This window comes from Aethina tumida, chromosome 1 (assembly GCF_024364675.1).
Source record: "Aethina tumida isolate Nest 87 chromosome 1, icAetTumi1.1, whole genome shotgun sequence".
Classification (NCBI taxonomy): Eukaryota; Metazoa; Arthropoda; class Insecta; order Coleoptera; family Nitidulidae; genus Aethina; species Aethina tumida.
In genome coordinates this window covers 70,144,923-70,168,810 of record NC_065435.1, presented here as the reverse complement: position 1 = coordinate 70,168,810, position 23,888 = coordinate 70,144,923, and the positions used below count along the sequence as shown (strand labels likewise).

Sequence of the window (23,888 nt, the reverse complement as noted above, 5' to 3'; positions counted from 1 at the left end):
ATAAAAAATCTAAAATGGGTAAATATAATAAATATTGTGTGTGTTTAAACATTTTATTTACATATATTATAAACATGAGTACAATTGAATAATATTATTACGGATCAATATAATTGACACATATACATCAAAGGACGGGCACAAATCCAAAAGGAGTTTGCACTTACATTTGAATAAAATTCGTATTGAACTCCAAAGATTATATAATGTAAAATACTTTTAAAATATGTTATTTCTCGTATTTTATTTGTACATAAGCCATTGTACTTTGAACTCCATTCCACTGAACATGTATATTTATTAACATTTATTATAATACTGTATTGTACCCTTAAAATATTCATACTTGTTATTTTTGTACAAATGTTATAATAGGGGCTGAACTGGGGTTACGATTATTAGTTTCGACATTCGTTAGGTATGTCTGAGCATATAGATTATTCTCGTAGTGTATTGCCTCCTGTAAATTAAACTAAAGTTACCTTATTAATTATAATATAATAAAAAACATTCACCTCACTATGGTGTAAAGACAGGGCTAATCTTGCCCTGTGATGGAGCTGTTTGATAGCACATGGAGATTGAGAGGCGCTGGGAAAGTGCAGTTCTGATCCCAGAAGATTCATCCCTGGCCTTCGTAGAAGATCAGGTGTTTTACTCAGTCCTAAAGTATAAGAATATCATATATACACTGTAATTATTTAAATGAAACAGTACTTTCTGAACTTATACTATTAAACAGTGTTGATCCAACGATTTCTTCACGTATCCTCGCCAATCTCTGGGCAGAATCCTCTCCCACCAACCAATAAGTATGCATCTCACCTTTGCCCTACAATTATTTCAAATTTTATTTACATAATATATATTAAAATTTAGTTGAGTTAAGGAAAATAAAATATAAGTAACACTTATGCAACCATACATTTTGACTAAATTATAGATTTCTATTACGAAGGTAAGGATTACCTTTATTGGAATAACCCCCCTTTCTTCGCATATGTAGCCTCCAAGTCTTTGGAGCAACGTGTAAGTGGCATGTGATATGTGAATTCTGAATGCTTCGCCTGAACTTTCCATTCTGGAAGCAGTGTTAACAGTATCTCCAAAAAGGCAATATCTTGGCATTTTTAAACCAACCACACCGGCTACACAGTGACCTGAAACATAAAATATATGTTGTGTAAGTTATGTTAAGAAAATTAATTTTTACAACCGTAACAAACATTTTATAATAACCTTAACCTTTGTTTGCATGTTGTTGACCTACAAGTTAACAATTCAATGCAGTACACAATTTAGAATTTAGAAATGGATTAGATGCCTACATAGTTATTGGAAAAAATCGCAATTTCTATTTATTATTTAAATATTGTTAGGAAAAAATAAGTTGTTTCTCACCGGAATGAATTCCGATCCTTAATTGTAAAACTTCCCCTTTTCTGTGTTTGATTTCAAACTTTTTAATTTTACTCAACAAATGTAATGCCATGGAAGCAATTTCTCCAGCATGTCTGTCCCCATTTCGTATAGGCAAACCACTAACTACCATGTATGCATCTCCAATAGTTTCGACCTAATTAAAAACTTAAATGAAAATGAATTTACGCAGTTAAACAAACAGTTTTACCTTGTAAACATCATAGTGAGATATAATTGAGTCGAAACAAGTATATAAATCATTGAGCAAATCAATAACTTGAAGTGGCGTACTGACTGCGGACAATTCGGTAAATCCAACAATATCACTGAAGTAAATTGTTACACAATCAAAAATCTCTGCTTCAACTTTATCTCCTCGTTTCAAGCATTCAGCAACGTATCTACAATATAATATGCAATAACAGTCTTAATTTCATAATTAATTTGTTAGATTTTTACTTTGGCAACATTCTATGTAAAAGTGCGTCAGTTTTCTTCTTCTCTTCAGTAAGTTGATTGGTCCTTTCTTGGACCAAACTTTCTAAATTATAAGCGTATTTCTCCATTATCGCCAACATATTGTCAAAAATATTCGGTTTTAGACCAGCCTAAACACAAAAAATATTTCTCTGATTTATCTGACAAATAAATTAAATTTATAAATTAATATGAATAAAAAATAAGAATTACCTGCATTTCTTTTAATATCACACGGACATATCTAATATCTGGTCTAGTTTCCGGATCTTCTTCCCAGCAAGCTTTCATACATCTAATAATATAACTAGACACTCCCAGATCATCTAAAGGAGGTCTAAATGGAACGCTCTTATCTACTTTTTTAACCTCAGCAATAATTTCTAAAACACAATAATTGAATATAAATAGTATATTAATCTATCCGAAAATACCACTAGGAGACATAATAATCTTCCCCCATGGTCCATTTCTACCGATGATTTCGTATAAAATTATGCCGAAAGAGTAGACGTCGCCTTTTTGAGTGCCTCTTGGTAAATGATTCGGATCTCTTAACAGTTCTGGTGCTTTCCAAAGAGACCTGCGCAATATTTTCTCACTGTATTCAGAAGAATCATTACCCTCTACAATAGTATAAATTAGAATCAGTTTAATATTTAAAACGAAATCTAACGTTTGAATTCATGTAAACCAAAGTCGGATATTTGCAAAACCCAACGATTGTCGATGAGGCAATTGCTGGACCTAAGGTTTCCGTGAGAAATAATCTCGCTGTCATGTATGTAGATTAATCCCTGCGAAATTAAACAATGATAAAAGAAAATCAATTTGTCGAAAAAAGTCGTTATTAACCTTGAGAATATCGGTGACTAAAGAAGAAACAAACATCTGATCCAAATTGAGATCCTCGTTCTTCAAGACATCTTCCAAACTTCCTCTAGCACTATATGCCGTTAAAATTGCCACATGTCCATGATCAACGCTGGCCCCAATAAAAGGAATGAGATTTTCATGTCTCATCTCTCTGATCTGTTTCAATTCTTTCCGTATGGATCTGGTTAAATCCACTGATTTTTTATTTAAACTTTTGATGGCAACAATATTTCCTCGGTACAGACCGATGGTGGTGTAAGCCCTCTTGGGGGATTGTTCGGATATCTCGACGATGCTGCTGCTAGTGGGAGCATGAAAAACACTCTGCCTGCAAACTCTTATCTGAAAAACTTGCACTGTATTACACCAGATTGTGAAATCGGCATCCGTAAATTACCATATTTTTGTTTCTGTTGGTAATTTCAGCCGTATCCGTTGGAATGATGGTTACATCTTTCATATCGATTTTCCATAAGAGACACGCCAGTTTTTGTTCGTATCTGTATTGTCTGTAAAGATGAAAAGGGACTTTGTTGTTAGAATCGTGTTTTTGTCAGGGAAAACTAAACCACAATTTACAGTTACTGAATATTAATTTAAATTTACTATTCAGGCCAGGGAATTATTAAACTGGAATGAATGTAAAGCAATGTGGCTGAATAAATTATTATAATTAAAATTGGTTGAGTACACATTTAATTCACTTACTTTACGCCAAACAGAATAGCAACGATGACAATTATTGATATTAGTACGATGCTTGCGATGATCTTCCAATCGACTGTGTTGACGCATTTCTCTTCGAAAAATCCACATTCCGGCTCTGCGACAGGTACTTTTCCTCCAATCCATTGTATGGGTCGGTCCGGATTCAAATACTTGAATTCCTGAAAACAAGTTAAAGGTTATATAGTGATGCACATTGTGGAATTATAAACAAGGACGAATTTAAATTAAATAGAGAAAAAACAAAGTCCTGTTATTTACAAATCAACGATTGTCCAAAAAGTATAAAAGTCACATTACAATTCAAACATCAAACATTTTATAAACAACGAAGTTCTTTATATGTACGTATGACAAACGTATAAAGGCAACTCATTCGGAAATTCCGCTTGTTACACATTTCGCAACGTATAATTAACAACAAGTTCAATTTAAAAATTCAGTAAAATAAAATACCGGCAATGTTGAAGAGCTTCCATTAGCTTTATACTGAAAGTATCCTACTGGCTGCATGCTCATCCACTGCGTCCCGTTAGCCTTTTCATCATCCAAAAGAACTACTACAGTAAAGTTCCCTTCGGCGTCTCCATTACCATCCATAAAAACCTTCAGTGGAAACAATTATTTAATTAAATATCCAATATAATAAATTTTACTTACATCAAATCCCTGAATAGAGTGATACCAACGATTAACGATTCTCTTAAGAACTGCAATTCCGTTCCTAGGATCTCCGTTCGTTTGAAAAATCTCCGTAAGAGCTCTCGCCAGAATTACGACGGCATCAAAGACTCTGGCTGCTCCAATAGATACCTATGAACAAAATATGAATCAATTTCATTAAAGTTACGTTTTACTTCAAACAAAATATTTGAGTTAGTAATCACATACTTACCGAAATGCTTCCAAATATAGTTGCATGGTAAGGAACACAAAAAGGTTTCCTGATAGAAAGAGCTTTAATCTTCTCGACGAATTCTCTGTAAACATGCAAGTAATTACCATCAAATATTTCAACTTCAGAACCCACAACGATTTCGTTTACTTATACGCGAAGCATTCACATTGTTTTTATTACCGCGTTTTATTTTTTAACAAATAAATATTTGAACAAATTAATTATAAAAACTTCTTATCACAATGATTAATGGTATAACTTACTTATACTTTGGATTTCCTGGATAAGATGGAGTAAGCTTTAGAACCGATCTAAAGCCCATTACTTTGTCCCAAGACTCATTCAAGAACGGGTCCAAATAATCTACAACAAGGATACATTCTCATTTAATGCAAGACCTTGTCATGTCGAGATAAATTAGAAATTCTGTGTCCTTAAGTTTAATGCTACAAGGAAATTAACTGGGAAATTAAAAGGCAATGTTTTTTGTTCGTCGTTTATCAAGTTTATTAAAATATCTAATTATGGATCACAAAATAAAATAACTGAAATCTCTCGCATGACTATTGATATATTTGACGGGTTTAATTAAAAAATCGTTCGATGACTGAAAACAAATATCGAAGTTCACCACCTGTAGGAACTCACCTCTGCTCAGTATTTTTATGGTGCGGTTGGGGTCGTAAATTTCATCGTCGACGGAGATAACCACATAATCCCCGCTGTACAATAGGTTTCTTCTCTGCAAGCACTTTATAAAGTCGATTAATGCGATGTGTTCTCCGACGAAAACATAAACTGAAAAAGTCAGGGACATTTTCAATTTTCGATTAATCTCGAATGTCGAAAGTAAATTGGAAGGGTAAAACAGTATTCTCAACATTCTTTGTTTCACATGGGCAGTTACTCGTGCGCAAGCTCTTCCGGAGTTAAAAACTAATAACTAACATGACAGATCTACTTACTTCTAGTTATTTGATAAGTACTTCCGACGATAGTGCACATTTCCTCAATGTATCTTGGAATGTAAAACTCCGAGTATTGCTTCGTATCGATCACAATTAATCCTTCTTTCAAAGCCAGCTCCTGAAAACTTGCTATGTAAATATTTGGTGTAATATAATTTTGTTTTCCAAATTTAAACTTATTACGTTGAAGTTTAGTAATGGGCGTAGAAGTTAACGCTTTCAATCAAGTACTTGGAAACGTAATTATTAACTAGTGTAGGTTTGAAATTTAATATTGTTTATTAACATGTACATGCAGCATAATTATGAAAATTCCATTATTCATTAGTGCAGAATTAATTTAATATTAATTACTGCAAAAACATAACAAACACAAAATAATTTACGTCATAATCCATTAGACTGCAATGAAAACTTTTAGATCTGTTTAAATTAAATTTGTGTTCACTTTTAGATGTTTTTAAAAATACCAATTTTGATCAAATAATTATTATCTAATTAATAATATCTGGATATTTATTTCATTATTATGCATTAATCATTTTAATGATGCTTTGAAATTCAGTAATTTTATACAGCTGAATAATCAAGAAACAGGTGGTCAAATTTTAATTTCCATTACATTAAATGGCTTCAATGTAAAACAATATTTCTAAGCGCAAATTAACGAACAGGGGATTTTTAAATTAAGAAATTAAATTTGGTTATTTTGCCGTAGTTTAAACAGGATACCTACGTCTACTTTTTTACTTATTCGTTTATTTTAATTTTTATAAAAATTAATAAATAAAATATATTTTTGTGAAAAAAGATGGAACAAATATATCTTTCAAGATGTTAATATTTAATAAATTTACCATTTTAAAATCTGCTTTCTAACAATAAATTTATGATTAATTTTCCGACATCCAGGGACGTTGTCAAGTTTAACAGATTGCAAGGAGCGGACGTTGTCATTTAGGCGTGTCAGAATCACAAAAAATAATTTTATTCAGATCCGGCAACCTAGCTAATTTATTAATAAAAAGTTGAATTAATTAATGGATATATGACAATAATATACCATTTTATTGGTATGAATATTTAGTATATTAGTTTTAATATACGTATGTTGTACGAAATACTCTCTTTAATCGAGAATAACAAGTTTAACATTTTTTGTTGTCACATTTATACAGGGTGTTAAAATAAATGTCACGAAATTTAAGGAAATGTAGTATAGCCTAAATGTATAATGAAAAGACTTTCTCAACATAGGTCTATAAATGAGATACCGAAGATTATTTCTTTCAGCACATTAGAGTATTTTTCTGATAGTCGATTGTTATTATTCGCAAAAATATATCACATTACATGGGTGAACAAAACAATGCTTTTTCTTCTTTTTAATTTATTTTGTGAATGTGGAGGATGTGGTTGTTTAGGATTCAATATTTGATACATTTTTGCCAATAAAAACAAAAAAAGAATCAATAAATACACTGATATGACAGAAAAAAATAATTCTCGTTATTTCCGAAACCGTTTATTTGCGAACTATGTTCATTAAGACTTCATGTTTTACACCAAATTACATCCCCTTAAAGTTTATCACACTTTTTTTTAACACCTTATATACAGCATTATTACAATTGTAGAAGTGTGCATAATAATTATGAAAAAGTAATACGTGTAATGGTGTTGTTAATTAGAGAATAATATTTCGTCCAATTAAACAAAATTAATCATTATACTAAAAACACAAATAGTCCCTTTGCATATTCGCCCAACATCAAATCATTAAAATGCCACGCACTCAGGCACATTCATCAAAACAAATTTATTCAAAAGAGACACAATTTAATTTAACATGAGTACGAAACTTTGAAAGGCCGTTCAAATGCAAACGTTTCCCTTTGCGAATCCGGAATTATCCTTCGTATCCATGTAGAAAATCTGCGACCCGGTTTATTTATTTCCTTTTAAAATACATGAAAATTTATAGTGACCTACATAGTAAACAGTTTCTGTGTCAAGGATGTACCTTAATTGCTTGAATGAAACGTGCGTTTTGAAATTTTCCCCATGAAAATTTAACGTAATTGCTGAAATTACTGTATTGTATTGCCTGGATTTCCATTTGCAACCTTGCAGGTTTTCCGTGTCAAGTTTTCCAGCTCATCAACATAAAGTTAATGAGGAAATTGAAAATTGCATTAGAAATAATTTATGACGAACTTAATGAGGAAAAATGATCAGTTTTATATTAAATAAACATCGATAAATTAACAATAACATTTAAATGGTTTGGTTTAATGGTTAATTAGGCGATAAATAACAAAACAGTCACGCCCGTTTTTATAAGTTGCTATTATGGGCACATACTACGTCAAGAAACTTTGAGGAACGATGAATGGATTGAAATTGCCTCACCTCAATGGCTTCTTTGACCTCACTTCCCGAAGAAGGCGTACTACCGGTGACCAAAACGAACCTGTCCCAATGGAAGGCTTTCAAAAGTGCAACCACGCTCTTCGACACTTTGCTTGACGGCGTCAAAGTTCTAGCGAACGTTGAATATATCTTTTTATCGGACACTTTAGTTTCACTGCATTTCTGTAACAAAATTAATTGAAATTACATTAGAGCAAGTTAATGCGTCTGTCGCGAACACTTGGGTAACTTGTATTATATCATAATTCCAACATTAATCCTGTTCATGTTTATGCCATCACGATTTTCATTAAAAGCCATTACGTTCAGTTTTTTTTTGAGAATTTGGCGAATTAATTCCCTTAACAGGCGGCTTCTGACGATTTAATTAAAATGTAGTAAACAAGTAACGGTGTCGCGCAATATTCAATCAAAGCCAATAAGTGACGGTTTAATGAACTTGAAAAACTGTCCGCGCCTGAAAATCGCCTCTTTATTATGTTTGCCTGTGACTTTTTCACACACGTACGTGGGAGTTAATTGCAATTGCCAACAACAGTCGGAAATAGGTAGTTCAATTTTGTTTACAGGAGAGACTGTATTTTAATATAAACAATTTTTAAAATGCACTCTCTATACAAACTATATTTAAAATTATTCATTAATATTTTAATTCTGATAGAGACATTCTCTTTGAACCAGCAATTTTTAATTATTTTAATTCTGAAAAAGACTTTTTCTTGGAAAGAGAACATTTTAATTATCATAATGTTGTGTTGTTTGTCATTTGTATTTTGTAATATAAAACAATAAGAACAACGTATAAAAGTACGTTGTAATAAATTATTAATTTTCTCGACAGCCTTGAAATGATTTAAATTGATTGTATCCAATTTCAAAAGTAATTTGAGCAGGGTTAAAATATCCTCTAATATTCTCTTTGATGTCAGTCGTTGAACCTTTTTGAGACAATTATCTGTTGTTCTGCTTCATATATTATTCAGAATAGGTAAATAACAAACAATTTGCAAATAAAATAAGGATAAACTTTTTTTTATTTACCTAAAGTAATAAATCTTATTATAAAAATATAATAATAATTAATCAATATTTAAAGATAAATTGACAATTTTTGTTGTCTATATTATATTTGTGCCGTGTAGGTTATTATAAATGTTTTCACTTGAAGTATACTATACTATATATACACTGCGAAAAATGCTCTCCGTGTCTGGATGTTGTAAGAGATGGATGCACGACAAAGAGAGAAAAATTTTGCCCGGTAGTAGGAATCCCCACTCTCAGAGAGAATGCGCCGTGCTAGTGCGCGCTTATGCACAATGTAAATTAATCTTTGCGAATGCATTTAGTAACTCTCCATATGCGATATCAAAAACAAAATTAAGTATTCTAAAAATAAACTTCTTTTTTCAAAATAAAAATATATCCCAAAAATTAAATAAAATAAATAAATGCATAAATAAAAAAAACTAAAAACAATTAAATAAAGTGTTCAAAGACACCGACTCGTCTACGGAGACGAACCGCATGCTAAACGCAGCAAAACTAAATGATCCCCTCCAGTCAGTCCAGCCCGCCCACATAATTGCATGTATATCTTTCTTTTTTGTTTACAAAGGGGTATTGATGTTCCGTCTCAATACGCGAGTAGACACGTTCATCATTTTTGATACTGTATATGTAGTATACACAGCGTGAGTCATTAAAGATGACCATAAAACGTTGCATGCCATAAAAACTTCTTTTTCCAGTACCGTAAACTATTTATTCTATTATAACATTTTTTACTGTTAAAAATGACAAAAATTGATTACGGCATTTTTTATTAAAAAAATAAGTCATACTTCCAAATTTACATTTTTCAAATAAATTTATTCCTTCTGATTATAGTATTTTTCGAACTATAAGACACACCTTTTACATAGAAAAATTGACTCAAATTTGGGATGCATCTTACTGTGCGAATATAATATTAAAGTAACATAAATAGGTAAAATATTTTTTCTAAAAATCCTCTTATAATATTTGAGGTGCGTCTTATCGGTCGGTGCATCTTATACTTTCAAAAATGCGGCAAATAAACCATGGAATAAATATTTCAGAATATCTCAGAATATTGGGAAAAATATTTTTTTTTTCTTATTATACATAATCATATTTATTCCATATTAATACATTAAGCGTTATTGTTCCAGGCGCTTAAGTTTAACAGTTGATAAAGTATATTTTTCTGGTTTATAATTGTAAGAATGGTAGAGATTTATTTTTATTATATTCCATCGGAAGTCATAGGATAATTTATATACATACAGAGTGGCCTATTTGAAGGATACGCCTATAAAATTTAAATATTTTGTCTGATGTAGCCAAACTTTTTATTCAATTATGAAGCATGAAAACATGACAAAACGTTTCTTGGCCCAAGATCAAAACTTTGAGGGTAACTTTTTAGGCATGAAAATACCGTATTTCATAAAAAAATTATGCATATTCATAAATCTGTGGAAAAATTAATTAATCATCTAAGCTATGGAATAAACTGTCAAAAGAAACATAAATTATCTTGTTTTCAAGAATATAGAAATATTATTGTAATAAAATTATACTTAAACTAATACAATTTTTTTTACTTCCACCAATCCACTACTCAATTCAATGCATTTGTAATATCTTTTTGGTAAGTTCGTAATTTCCCAAAAAAGTATTTTTTTTTTTTTCATTTTAGAGATAATTAGAGTTCAACAAATAATTTGTATTTAATCTTATACTTTACAAATAATAAAATAAAATAATATTTACTGATTCTGTATAATATATAAATATAGTAAATACAGTTAAATACATGTTACAAATAGACTATACCTATCTAAATATTTTATAATACTGACATCTATTTAGCTCAAAATAGTGTTCACAGCAATAAGAAACACTTGATGAAAGAACATGTTTTTGTATTATTCCTTTTCACCTCTTTGTACCACTTTTTTTCGTAACTTCGAATTATTTGAAACACTTATAAATATTTTTATTGGTACAGTAAACGCAGTATTTTACACTTACCTTTTATAGTTTTTATGTTGTGTCACAACCATAATCAAAACAAATTCAAACGTACAAATAGTTAGATATTACTATACGTCCGAACAAATATTGTTACGTGTGCTGGAGAAGAAAATTCAACGCCAATATTATTGTCAATTTTAAATAAATATCTTTTATGTCTTAATTAGTTTAATATTTAGTGTCAATTTTATCTATTACATTATGTTTTCTGCACCTTTCTGCTATACACTTTTTAATATATTTTAACAACCACTTAATTGCTTATAAAACGTGAAATCTAATACGTTCAGTATTTAATATCCTTATATATTTTATACTTTATCGTTTAATTTTAGTGATTAGAAGAGACAATTTTATTGAAACAATGAAATTTTTAGTAGTATTTTTTACGAAATTTTTAAAAGATGCTAAATTCAATGGCGCACTTATTGTTTTCATAAAAATTGCCTCATAATTTGTCTCATATTTTCACATAAAAAATATTATAATAGACATCTCCCAGTGGATACGGAAAACAATTTTTATGGCATACATAGAGTTTTTATGGTCTATCTTGTGGACTATTATTCACAAAAATTGTGTACTAAATAAAAAAGTTACGGAAGTATTTGTCAAACCTAGCTACTGCATTAAATTAAAAATTTAAATTAAAATTTATAATACTTTTTAAAATTGATAAATTGTACTCGTTTTTACAACTTATGATAAAATATATATTTTTATTAATTAAATATTTTTCATATTATATAGACTAATATAAGTTTAGAATTGCTTTACTCCTTCTCGTAAATATTTCTTTATTATATAGCCAAAAATCAATTATCTAAATGAAAATTTATATCGGAAAGTAGACCGTAAAAGAAATATTTGCAGATAATATTCTCACAGTTCCGTCAAATCTCTCGATAACCCAGCGTTTATCCCGACACCCTAATAACCCTAATAAATGCGGAGTGCCGTGCAATCTGGGTTACGGAATTTCTCCCGAGGAAATCCCCTTTTAGTTGCATACGCGGCCTCACAAGATTTACCGTGGTCCGCATTAAGTGCACATGAAATTGACATTATATCCCGACTTTGTTCCCCTCGTTTGTGCCCTAAATAGATCAAGGATCTAAAAAAGGGCGGCGGTGCGAAAATTGGAACGATATTTTTGTTGCGTTCGATTTATTTCTGTTGGTTTATGAAAATAAAAACGAATCATCTTAGGGTATATAATAAACACAAATTCAATGTGGTAATATTTGTTTGCTTACTGGAAGAGTATTAAAGAAATTGAAACCGTAGTGCAGAAACGTGTTAATTATCGGATTTAACAACTGGAAACGGCCTGAATTGATTGATCAATTGTGATTCTGGTCGTTAACTACATTGGTTTGATATCGCAATTAATCCTGGTGATTATCAAAATAAATTAATATTAAGTTATGAAATTTAATACCCATTGTATTCATTGAATTAATTTGACATAATTAAACATGTTTAAATATACAAATTTGTTTTACTAACGAAACAGATGGAAATTTCTCAGCATGGCAATCAATAATTTTAATATTTCGGAATTTTAAGTCGTCTTTATGAAAAAAATTGTTTTTGAAGTCGATAACCACCGAACTTACATAAGAAATCATGGGCAAATTCCAGGCGGCAGCGACGAGGGCTTCGGGCAGACAGGAGGCGTCCGGTCCAATGAAGGCGACGACGCCGTTGTCCCGCATCTCGGTCATGATGCGGATCGCCTGGGTGGCGAGAGAGGATGCCGGACTGGAACCAATGTCCGCTGTTACGAACTTCAGCACTCGTCCTGGCAGCAAATCTGAAACCGAATAATGATCAACTGTATTGACCTCACAATTATTTGATTGAATAATCTTCAAAATACAAAACACGATAAGATTTAACATAAAAGAGAATTTAAGGGAAATGGAACAAGACTCAGAAATAAAACAAAAAAATAAAAAGTTTGTAAACATTTTGTAAATTAACAAGCACTATGGCAATATTAAATTTAAATGAAATCCTAAGGACAAAATAAAACTGCTTAGCAATACAAACCATCGTTTTACATCAAGAAATTTAATAAAAAAATTAAATTATAACAGATAATTTAAAAAGAAGTTTCCCAATAATTTTATATTTTCTGTTATGAACTGCTAATACATGATTTTAAATATATTTAACAAATTTGTTTATTTAACAATGCTCTGATATCATTTTTATATTTATTATTATGAAAATGTAAAATAACTATGTTGTTATATATTGTTCTTTAGAATATTATAATACATTCTATATTTTCTACTAATTATTTCAAAAATCTGAATACCTTATATTGAAACTAATATATTATGAAAATTGCATCAACAACAGACTTTTAAATTAGTAACAAAACTAATATAATTATCACAGAAATTCTTAGGGAAATTAACTGCTACATTTTTCCAATCAATACTTGGACCACCCTTGTTTTACGAACAGGTTCCACCCTCTTTAGCATACTCAAAATTAGGATGAATGTTAATTAAATATATACGTAATTCTTGATCTACAGTTCGCTATTTTTCTCCAATATCATTAACAAGCTTTTCAAAATTTTGAGGTAGGTGGTTCCGAGTATTTTTCTTTGAAAACGGACCCACACGTGTTCAATTGGATTATAGTCTGGGGAATGGGGGGCACTGCATCTGAGTAATTTCATGATTTATCAATGCCAAATATTTAAGTTTCGCGCGATGAGCACGATCATTGTCGTCTACAAGTACGAAATCTGAAATCATCTGAGCAAATGGAATAATAATTAGTTGAATAACCAAGTCGTAATATGGTCGAGCAATTATAGTTTCTCAGTTTAATATGAGCTTCAAACAACTTTGTTCTGATGAAAGACAGACTTATAGTGATTCCAAAGTCTGCACGAAGCTTGTGTCCAGAGAATGTACGATTTCGTCTAGCAGAAATAATCAGAAAACGATCCCGTCTTCTGCTTATAACTCGCTGTCATATTACTAGCTTGCCGATAACGATTCTAATTGCGACTTACTACACTTTGAGGCACTTGTTTTTAACTCAGAGTTTACTCTTCCAAAATTGAAATTAGGTTGACAAAATTTTTTGAAAAAAGTCTTATTTTATGCATTTAACAATGCTAAAATCAAATCCACTTAATGAGTTTTTTGAAAAGAGAAATGGAATGTTGTTTTTTCTGCCTATTAAATATATAAAAAGTAAAATAAATTTAATATAGTAATTTAAGTTTAAAACTGCAAATAATCATAACTCTAATAGACTCTAAGTACATGCTTTTTGTAATAATATAAAAAGTCGTATACTTTTACTATTGTATTGAGTGGACGGTGTGAAGGTTGTCAGCCATATCTATTCAAATAAGCACAGAAAAATTTAAATTAATAGAAATATCCCTGAAACAAACAGCGACAATAGTTTTGTTTACAGGATGGTTTATAAGGTGGTTTTAACATCCCTTAACAAAAATTAAAAATTTATATAATTTGCAAATTAAACATATTAATTACAATTATTCGTCATAATTTATCTTAATTACCATATTTTTTATTAAAGTATTTTTTGCCCTTAAAATAAAGTGCTAAAATAAAACTTGACAACTCCAGTTTGTCTCAATGAATGTCACTGAATTCTGTGTCAAAAGAAACACTTTCTTGACACTAAAATCAGAATCTAAGAAAATGCTTTATTTTGTGTTTTTTTTATTGTTTGTCCGAAACTGGAACAAAAAGTAGAGATTCTTATTTAGAATTTCAAAGTTACATTTCAACATTAATGTTTTCTCCCGCGGAATTATATTTGGAAGCATTAACTTAAAAAAAATTACTCTATGTAGATCAATAAAGCGTAAAAAATCAAAGATGTTGGTAGAAATCGCATCATAATAAACTTTTACTACAAAGATAAAAACAGAAATATCTTGAAAGTCTGCACTTTAATTTAAAACTAAACTATACACATATTTAATATTTAAAATTTGTTGTTCAACTAATAAAACAGATAGCAATTAAATCGTGTTTAAATAAGTTAATATGAATTAATCAATACTTCATTGTGAAAGACACATAGCAACATTTTAGAATGGTAGATATTCGGATTATTTTTAATTTAAAACATAATATTTAATTTTGTTATATTTTTACCTGCAGAAATTTTGTTACACAATTTTTTAATTAATTTTCTTTGACAAATTTGATATACTTTAATATAAAATATAATTAACATGCCACAACTCTAACAATATTTAATACACGTTTACAATTTATTACAAGCGAATTATGTTAATTATTAGTAATGGTGAATGTTTTTAACTTTTTACAATATAATATAATATAAATTTATTTTTACAATAATATTAATCAAATATAAAAAATATTAACTGTAACAAATTTTTATATAATTGTTCTAAAAATCAATAAAAGTATTAAAATGTATATTTATGATATTACAATGTTATTCAATTTATCTAACAAATTGTAGGATTTATAAATCGTTTGTTCACAGTTCTCATCTCAATATAGTTATTTCCCATGAGATTCTTGATAATACGCATCCCACTTGTCATACACACCAATATCCAATATTTCGTACCTGCATATGAAATGTACTTAATTTTTACATAATTTAAATTGCAACAACTAATAATGAAGTGATGTAATTTTGAATAAAATATTTATTCAATTTTGTACACGATAAAATTTAATTTGCATTACAAAATTGTGTAGGGACTGAATAACATGAAATTAATAGAGAATTTTTATGTTTTCTGAAACGTATTTATTCACCTTTCATTCAAAATAACAAACGATAAATATAAAAAAGAAATAAACACATCATGGAATGAAGGGCACTTTAATTAAACTGTTATACTCTGACGAATTTTTAAATAAATTAAGTAAAATTAATAGTAGTAGTATTTTAATATATATAATCGAAACACATAATAAATTCACAGTTAAAAATCTAAACGGGACACGAGGAGAAATTTAAAAAAATAATGAAATAATAAAAAATTACTTTTTTATAAAAAAAACACTGAAGTAGGTGGTAACTTAAGTTCTTATACCTCCAGAAACGTTACTAGTCTAACCAATTAAATTAATTGAACAATTTTTTTTATCCTTAACAACATTATTTAAGAGTATTCCTGATTATAAAATCATACATTAAACAAGAGTACTTGGTCTAAACAACGTTTTCGCAATTACTCATTTCATAGAGTTTAAAAATATAAAACTCAAAGATGTTTACTATACTAGTACTACTACTTTCTCCATATAAAATCATTTCAAACTAAACATTGATTGTTATATATTTTTTTGCCATTTCTCATTCTTATTATTATTCAGATTTACAGATAAAACCCTTGAAAGGTAAACAGACAATGATTGTGTAGTGGTTTTTCCTCTTATTACATAGTTGCGAATAATTGTAATATTTCATTCTAATTAAACGAGTAATCAATAGTAAGATAAAATTTTATTTAAGTTGAACTGAATAACAAAAAATTAATAAAGAATTTTTATGTTTTTAAATATTTAATTACCTTTTATGTTTTCTATGTCTATGATGAACAGCGTCTGATTTATTTTCGCAAACATGAGAATCCTAAGGGAATAAAAGTATTACGCTCCGAAGCATAACTTCATGGATTTTTCATTACTTTTATTTTGTGTTATTTTTAGTTTATTGGAGAAGGTAATCATATAAATATGATATCAAATTATTGAAAAAATGTAATCATATTTTGTAACATTGTAACAAGTTTTTACATTTAAATTTAAATTGGAGTTTAAAACTTGCGTCTTTAAATTTCAATATTTTAAAATATTTTCACTTATTACATTATTTATTTCTTAACATAATTTTCCATATAAAATCCATATAAACAATTTTTTCTTCAAATATATCTGCGTTACGCAATCCTCAACAACAGAAAGAACCATAAACTTTTTAACAACACAACAAAAATAAGCTCCTGACAAAGAAGTAATTTGCACACATACAGATGTTCGCCCATTAAATTAATAAAAAATCGTGACCCACAACAATAAAAGAGAGATGGAAGCAAGGCCTGACACTAAATTTAATGAATAATTTATCATTTTTCTGGTGAAAGCTTTTAAAAATTCTAAGTCGCAAACACCACCACCACGTATTTAAATATTTTTAATTCCACAAAAAGAGTAATTTTGCACGAAAATATTATTTATTCTAAAGGCGGAGTTGCGAGTCACCCTAAAATAGCAATACTTGAGACATAACTTCTCTCCTAAAAATTAAATTTCATCTCAATAAGCAATTTACGAGGTTTTCTAAATATATTCTTGTCAATAAATATTTAATATTATTCAAATTTCATGTTTCCCTTTATATATTTAGACCATGTGGAATTAGAAAAAGCTTAACTGAAATGAATATACATGTATTGAGGAATAATTAGGAAAACGTAGCTTACGGTTCATTATAAATTCCGTATTAACACTACAAATGCTTCAACGCATATTAATTCAGTACTATTTATTCGTAAAGCATATGCAACGATTTTACAATTAAACCCAACTACTTATAGTATTTCCAATATTAAAATTAAAACAACTCCTACAAAAGTTTTAATAAAAAAAATATGTCAAATGTGTCTAATTTTAAGTCATTTCATTTGTTTATGTTTATTTGTATTTCTTTCGAGGAGCAGTTCAATACTGGGTCAAATAAGTTAAAGGTCACGAAAATCACATAAAAGGGTTTCCAACTTGAATATGTATTAACGTTTCTAAAGAATCGCGCTGCATAATTCAGTAAAACATGACCTGATGGAAATAATAGACATATACGTTCAATAGAATTCACTACATGCATTCTGTATTACGAAACTTGTGCACAATAATAATATACATGAATGGTTTCAAATTTGATACTTGATTCAACGTACTAATTGTAAATTGTATGTAATGTAGAATTTTCTGTCACAAATTTAAACAAAAGTATACGGATAAAATAGCATAAACTTATGTACTAATAAAAGAAAGAGAAGTTCTATGCTTTGGACAAAATAATAATCTAATAGATTTACATATTTTCCTTGAAATATATCTTCATCATCAGGCGTTGACACGACAATAAAAAATGTGACGCACATCACTAAAAGGGAAAGACAAATGGAATTAAAGAATACTTGAATATTTTATGAATAATTTACTTAATGTGGCTTATGTAAGTTTAGGGGTGGTTGATTATGAATTTTAACGCGGATCCGCAGACTTTTCGACTAGTTTTGTTCAGTTTTCAAATTATTGCACAGTTCATTCGCGCTTTGAATGTAATAATGACTATTGAAAACGAAATGCACTTTCGAATAAAGGTTAGACAAATAAATCGGCGTTAGATTAATGTTTACACAGTTTCGCCAAATAAAAACAACCTAGAACATGCAATTTCGATAAATTGGATGCAACTAGATAAAATCAACAAACGTGTTTATATTAAAAGAAATCGTAAACTTCATGCAATTTATTCCCGTTTCAGTATCGATTGCATTATTGAAGCTGAAGCGAATAAATTTGAAATAGTAATTCGTAAAAATAACCAATAAATATGGGATTAAAGAAAATCAAAACATTTTCAGTGGTTGGATTCAATTGCGGTAATTGAATTTTATTATATCTCGAAAAGATTCGCTGTTAAACGAACTGTTCAATTCTGCTCGATAATGTATGTAATCACTGCACATTACAAGATTACTTCTGTGCATTCTATTTGATTTACAAACAATAAAATGTTATTTAATTGGATATTTCGTTATACTACAGGAAATATTACGAGAGGTAATAAAATTTAATTGACTTATTATCTATTAGACTATTCTTACCAATAATAAAAATATCTTTTGAAAAAATGGCGAATGCGCCATCATTTGTTAGGAAATTGGTGAATGAGTTATCTCTCAAGGAGAAAAATTTTATATATAGTTCGAAAATATTAGTATTTTTTAATTTTAGTTAATTATGTAATATAAGTTTGTTGAAAATTGGAATACTTGACGGCACATATTAGACTATAAATACGACATTTTTAGTAGTATTTTCGTTCGATATTTTTTAAACGACAGAGATAAAATATTTGAACATTTTAAGATAATATGACACCAATACTATAATAGCTCGGTAATTAAGGATATAACGTACATTTTCTTTATTTTGCACTGAAACTGAAACTAAAATAAATTAAATAAAAACTTTTTTTTTATTCAATACAATTTTATATATTCTAATATAAAAATTACTGGTTTATAAAGTAGATTTATCAAATTCTCCTCATTCTTTGTCTTTGAAATAACGATCTTAATGAGCAAACTCAAAATATTGTATACGTTCAATTTGCACAGTAAGAAAAGTAATCTCATGAATGTTGCCATCTTATCGAAATAAGTAGAATTATATTACGTCCTCTCCATCTATATTTCAGTTTAATAAAAAATGAAAAAATTAGTTGTTATGATGTTCAAAAATTAAATGAAAATTACACACGATCTTGGTTATCAAGATATGATAATTATGTAAATGTAAAAATTATTTAGAATTTACCAATTTTAAAACTACCACGTCTTACGTTAATAGATCCGTAAAAATACATTTTCTACACTCTTATCTGAATTACTTTCCCCCTAATTTAGAAGTTACAAATAGTACACCAGCAAGATTAACATTTCCACTAAAAATGAATTATTATGGAAATAAGGTATCAGAATTGTTGGAAGGAGGGCATGCTAGTTAATTATTTCTTAACAAATATACTAAAATCTAATTACAAAAAAAATTACAAAAACAAAATCAACGTAAACACTTCTGACAGTACAAGCAATAAATATAACAGACATTACCTTGTTCTATATTTTAAATTGAATATTAGAAGAGAGACACTGTTGATTTAATTTTATTCACAACACAAAATTTATGAAAAGCAGCATAATACACTTTTCGATTAAGTGAATTATGCTGATATTATATATCCATGGATTCAAAAAGTTCATAAAAAAGCAATAAATTATTATTGTATTTTAATTGGAACGGCATTTCGAAATTTCAATATAAATTTTAAATAAAACGATATTGCCAATTAAAAAAATATGAAAAGCAACATAATACATTTTTCGATTAAGTGAATTATGCTGATATTATATATCCATGGATTTAAAAAGTTCATAAAACTCTAACCATTATGTTATGAAAGATACTTAATGCTATTTACAATGGACAAAATTATAGCAACTTTTTACTTTATGGTGTTTCATTGTTCGTTGTGAATTTAATTCGATTATTTAGTGCCGGTCCTTTGCTTATTACAATTGTTTAATCATTGGTCATAGTGGAACCCAGATCGAGAGAAACAAGAAGAGATTACTAAGAGTTGTCGACTAAATAAGTCAATCGTGTTCCGCATTATTAAAAAATTTAAAGAAATTGGTGTAATGGTAGCTTCGAAAAACTTGAAAGAAAATCGATAACTGGATAATTCAAATGTCAAAAAACAATCCAATCTTATCGTCAACAGAAATTAAAGCCAACAATGAGGAAATGGGACCTATTGAAATTAGTTCAAGAACTGTGAGAAGATGTGGAGGTCCCTTTGACTCCAAATCTACAAGGAAAAACTCTGGATTTTACTAATTTATAAAAAAGTGATGGTTCTGCTTATGTTAAATATCTTACAGGGGCAAAACTATATTTATATCTACATTAAAACATGATGGCAGTTCAATTATGCTATAGGGATGCTTCAATGATTCTGTTGAAAGTCCTTTAAATTAATTTATGTATGGGGATATATTATACAACAATTTGCTTCCATAATTGAAGAAATGACACTTTTAATAAATGTATTTCAACATGAAAACAATCCCAAACACTAATTCAAAATTGTCACAAATTGGTTAATAATAAACCATCGATGATTTGTGATGTCCATCTCAATCTCTAGACATAAACCCTATAGAACACATGGAGAATAAATTCGATATAAAAATTTTACAAATTCAAATAGATTCACGACAATAATTCAAGAAGCTTTAAGTAATATAGACATATATTCAGAAAATAGTCAAATCTACGTCACGGAAATGGATTAAAATTATAAAACAAAAAGAATATTATGCAAATGTTAAATTAAATAACACAGATTAAATTTAAAAATTCCTTAATTCCCCAAAAATTAAAATTGTTATATTTATGTCCACCTCAATTTATGTAATAATATATGTAACATTTTATGGAATAAGTATAGTAAGTTTTATAATACTGTATAAAACAACATATATAAATATAATTAATATTTATACACACACACTAATAAAACATTTTTTACCTTTATTTGCGTTGACCTCATCGACGGCTAAAGGTAGAGCTCCCAAATCCACAGGCGCTTCCCCATAGGCGCCCACAAAACCTATGGTGACGGATTCCGTAAAATTGTGCGCTCCCGTTCCAGTTAAGTAATCGTACAGTGTAGAATAATTTTTTAAATCACTAGATGAATCGCTGTTATTACAGAGTGAAGAACTAGTCGAAATGTGGGCCAAAACCAGACATTCCATGTCGACGATTAGGATTAAAACGCTCATCGATATTCGAAAATGCATCGTGCTCTGTCGACGAAAATACTGGTTAAAATAAAAAAAGTAATAAATAAATATTGTATTTTAATTGAAACGACATTTCGAAATTTAATATAAATTTTAAATAAAACGATATTGCCAATTAAAAAAATACGTATATATATATATATATATATATATATATATATATATATATATATATATTTTGAAATGGCTCTTTACATTTTGGATGACTGCATCTCCAGTAAATTAATGTTCATAGAATTCAGCGAATACTGACGAATATTCTAATATTTAATTTTACCCATTATTCATAGATATTCGAATGATTTTACATGTTCTGCACCGTTCCCAACATAGTTCAGCGCAAAAGCTTGAAGACTCGCTTTTGTGTTGGCATTCCAATAGTAAAAGTTTTATTAGAATGACGTAATTAATTGCATTAATTACAAACAAACTTAATGAAACCACATTTGCATGTGAATTCTGTTTTATTTAATATAAGAAATTGTGGTAATTAATAATGAATTTTAAAAAAAGTTTTTGACATATTTAGCATGGAAACACTTTTATAACTTTTTAATTTATATTTATAATTTGATTTTAACTAATAATAGATAAACAATAAAAAAATTAATTTTAAAATCCTTTGAGACATTATTAATCAAAATTGAATTATAAATAAAAACGTTGCAGAGATGCTTCCAGCTCTCGTGATATTTTAGGTAGTTAACAAAAATATGATTAATTAAACATATCTTAAACAGACGATTAACTCAAATAAACCTTCATTAAGAAATTAATTATTTATGTATATCTTCTCAGTTAAAAACAGGTTTACTTTGGAGAAGTGTATTAATAAAATATTTTTAATATATAATACAATTAATTTAAAATTGGAATGCCTTATTTAAGCAATTTTTTTAATAAGACGAAAGAAGTGTGGATGAAAATAAACTTCACAATTATCGATTTTCTTACATCACAATCTGTACTAAAATGAAAATTATTCATGTTTCTGAGGCATATCGATTTTGCATTCAACTCCTTTCAGTTTCATAACCAATTAAAGTGGTTTATTCCGGAAATTGTAATTTAGATACGAAATAAAAACAGATATTATACTTTAACTATAAATAATCTGCAAATGGAAAACTAACAAACTGATTATTAAGTTGAACAACATTAAAAGAAACTTTCAGCACTTTATTCAAAGTTTTATGGGAAAACTTGGATACACTGAAAATAACATAATTTAATTTTATCATATTGGTAAACTTTTTAAAATGCATAATTACATATTATTTATATTATTTTTTAAATTAATATTGTTTTGCATATGGTAATTATTTAAATCATAAATGTCAAAAGTTTTCAAGGATTAACTGTTGGGAAAGTGACTTAAAAATTAATATGCGAAGCACTCAAAAGTTATTTACGGTTTTCTCCCCTAAAAATAATGTTGACAAGCTTTAACAAGTTAATTCAACTTTATTTAATAATATTCTAAAAATGTTTCCAATAATAATTAAGTGTTAAAAACGCTACATAAAATTGAGCTCTCACCATTTTATAATTTACTCTCATCAATATGCAACTGTGGCACAATTTTTATGAATTTAATATTATGCAGTCCAAATGTAAGGGCTCAAAGTTTCAGAGAATTTTACTGCTGATGAAAGTTGTACGTGGTAAATGAATCCGCAAAGTTTCGCATATTTTCGCACAGAATCAAATGAGAAGTATAAAATGTGTTCGTATACAAAAACGTACATTATTTTCTCTTAATTTCAATTAGCGTTTGATTAATTACATGTTTAGTTCACGCGTTTAAGCATTTACAATATTTCACTAGATATTTAAAAAATCAATACATTAATTTCTGACTTTTCAGAGTAAATAAGGTTGTGGGTGCCAAAGAGTAAACGTCTACATCAAACTAACTTGAAGTGATTCTTTGCAATTAATCCAAGTCATTAAGTTTATAGAGATTTATCCGTACAATTTCAAAGTTTTCCAATATGTTAAATATGGAGTGCGGAAAAGTCGGCGTTCAGCGTCAAAATTTTTAATAAATATTCGAAATTTTTCAAATTCACATAAATCACAATGTTATCTTATTTATCCGTCAAATCTTCTTTACTCCCCGTGGTTCTGTCAATAAATATTGATATCAGATTCAGTGGAAACGTTTCTGAATTGATACCATGAATGCCGCCATTAATCTACTCCATAGAGTGTATTGAGATTTAGTTGTACTCTTTCAGCTTAAGCTTGTCTCGGATAAGAAATGGGAAAAATGTCGACTTCATTGAAGGAGTTTTCATTAATAACTATCATTACTTCCGATTTATGTTTGTTTGTGTACAATTTCCATTTTTTTTTTACTATT

At 28.7% G+C, this 23,888-nt stretch overlaps 1 protein-coding gene across 2 annotated transcripts; it reads right to left on the bottom strand.

The window, feature by feature from the left end:
* Positions 1 to 54: 54 nt before the first annotated feature.
* LOC109608828 (guanylate cyclase 32E) lies at positions 55 to 12,593 on the bottom strand. 2 transcript variants are annotated; one of them, XM_049970793.1, is made up of 21 exons: positions 12,483 to 12,593; positions 7,780 to 7,962; positions 5,365 to 5,485; positions 5,048 to 5,197; positions 4,663 to 4,762; positions 4,397 to 4,481; positions 4,162 to 4,314; positions 3,958 to 4,107; positions 3,484 to 3,662; positions 3,173 to 3,284; positions 2,755 to 3,117; positions 2,576 to 2,696; positions 2,334 to 2,525; positions 2,113 to 2,282; positions 1,882 to 2,030; positions 1,631 to 1,823; positions 1,402 to 1,576; positions 970 to 1,160; positions 718 to 832; positions 516 to 664; positions 55 to 460 (listed from the first exon to the last, which is right to left on the bottom strand). In XM_049970793.1, exons 1-21 carry the CDS (start codon positions 12,588 to 12,590, stop codon positions 350 to 352), a joined length of 3,270 nt encoding a protein of 1,089 aa, XP_049826750.1. In that variant the 5' UTR covers positions 12,591 to 12,593; the 3' UTR covers positions 55 to 349. The 2 variants fall into 2 exon arrangements, with proteins under 2 accessions (XP_049826750.1, XP_049826749.1); XM_049970792.1 differs by lacking the exons at positions 7,780 to 7,962; positions 12,483 to 12,593 and adding an exon at positions 5,551 to 5,629 and having other exon boundaries at positions 58 to 460.
* Between the last annotated feature and the right edge of the window lie 11,295 nt (positions 12,594 to 23,888).

Excerpts from the sequence above, each read along its gene's own strand:
- LOC109608828 (XM_049970793.1), bottom strand. The coding sequence starts at position 12,590 with ATGACCGAGATGCGGGACAACGGCGTCGTCGCCTTCATTGGACCGGAC. Across the intron at positions 2,283-2,333 it reads GATTATTATGTCTCCTAGTG|AAATTATTGCTGAGGTTAAA; the intron begins GTATTTTCGGAT and ends ATTGTGTTTTAG. Across the intron at positions 1,824-1,881 it reads TTACATAGAATGTTGCCAAA|ATACGTTGCTGAATGCTTGA; the intron begins GTAAAAATCTAA and ends ATTATATTGTAG.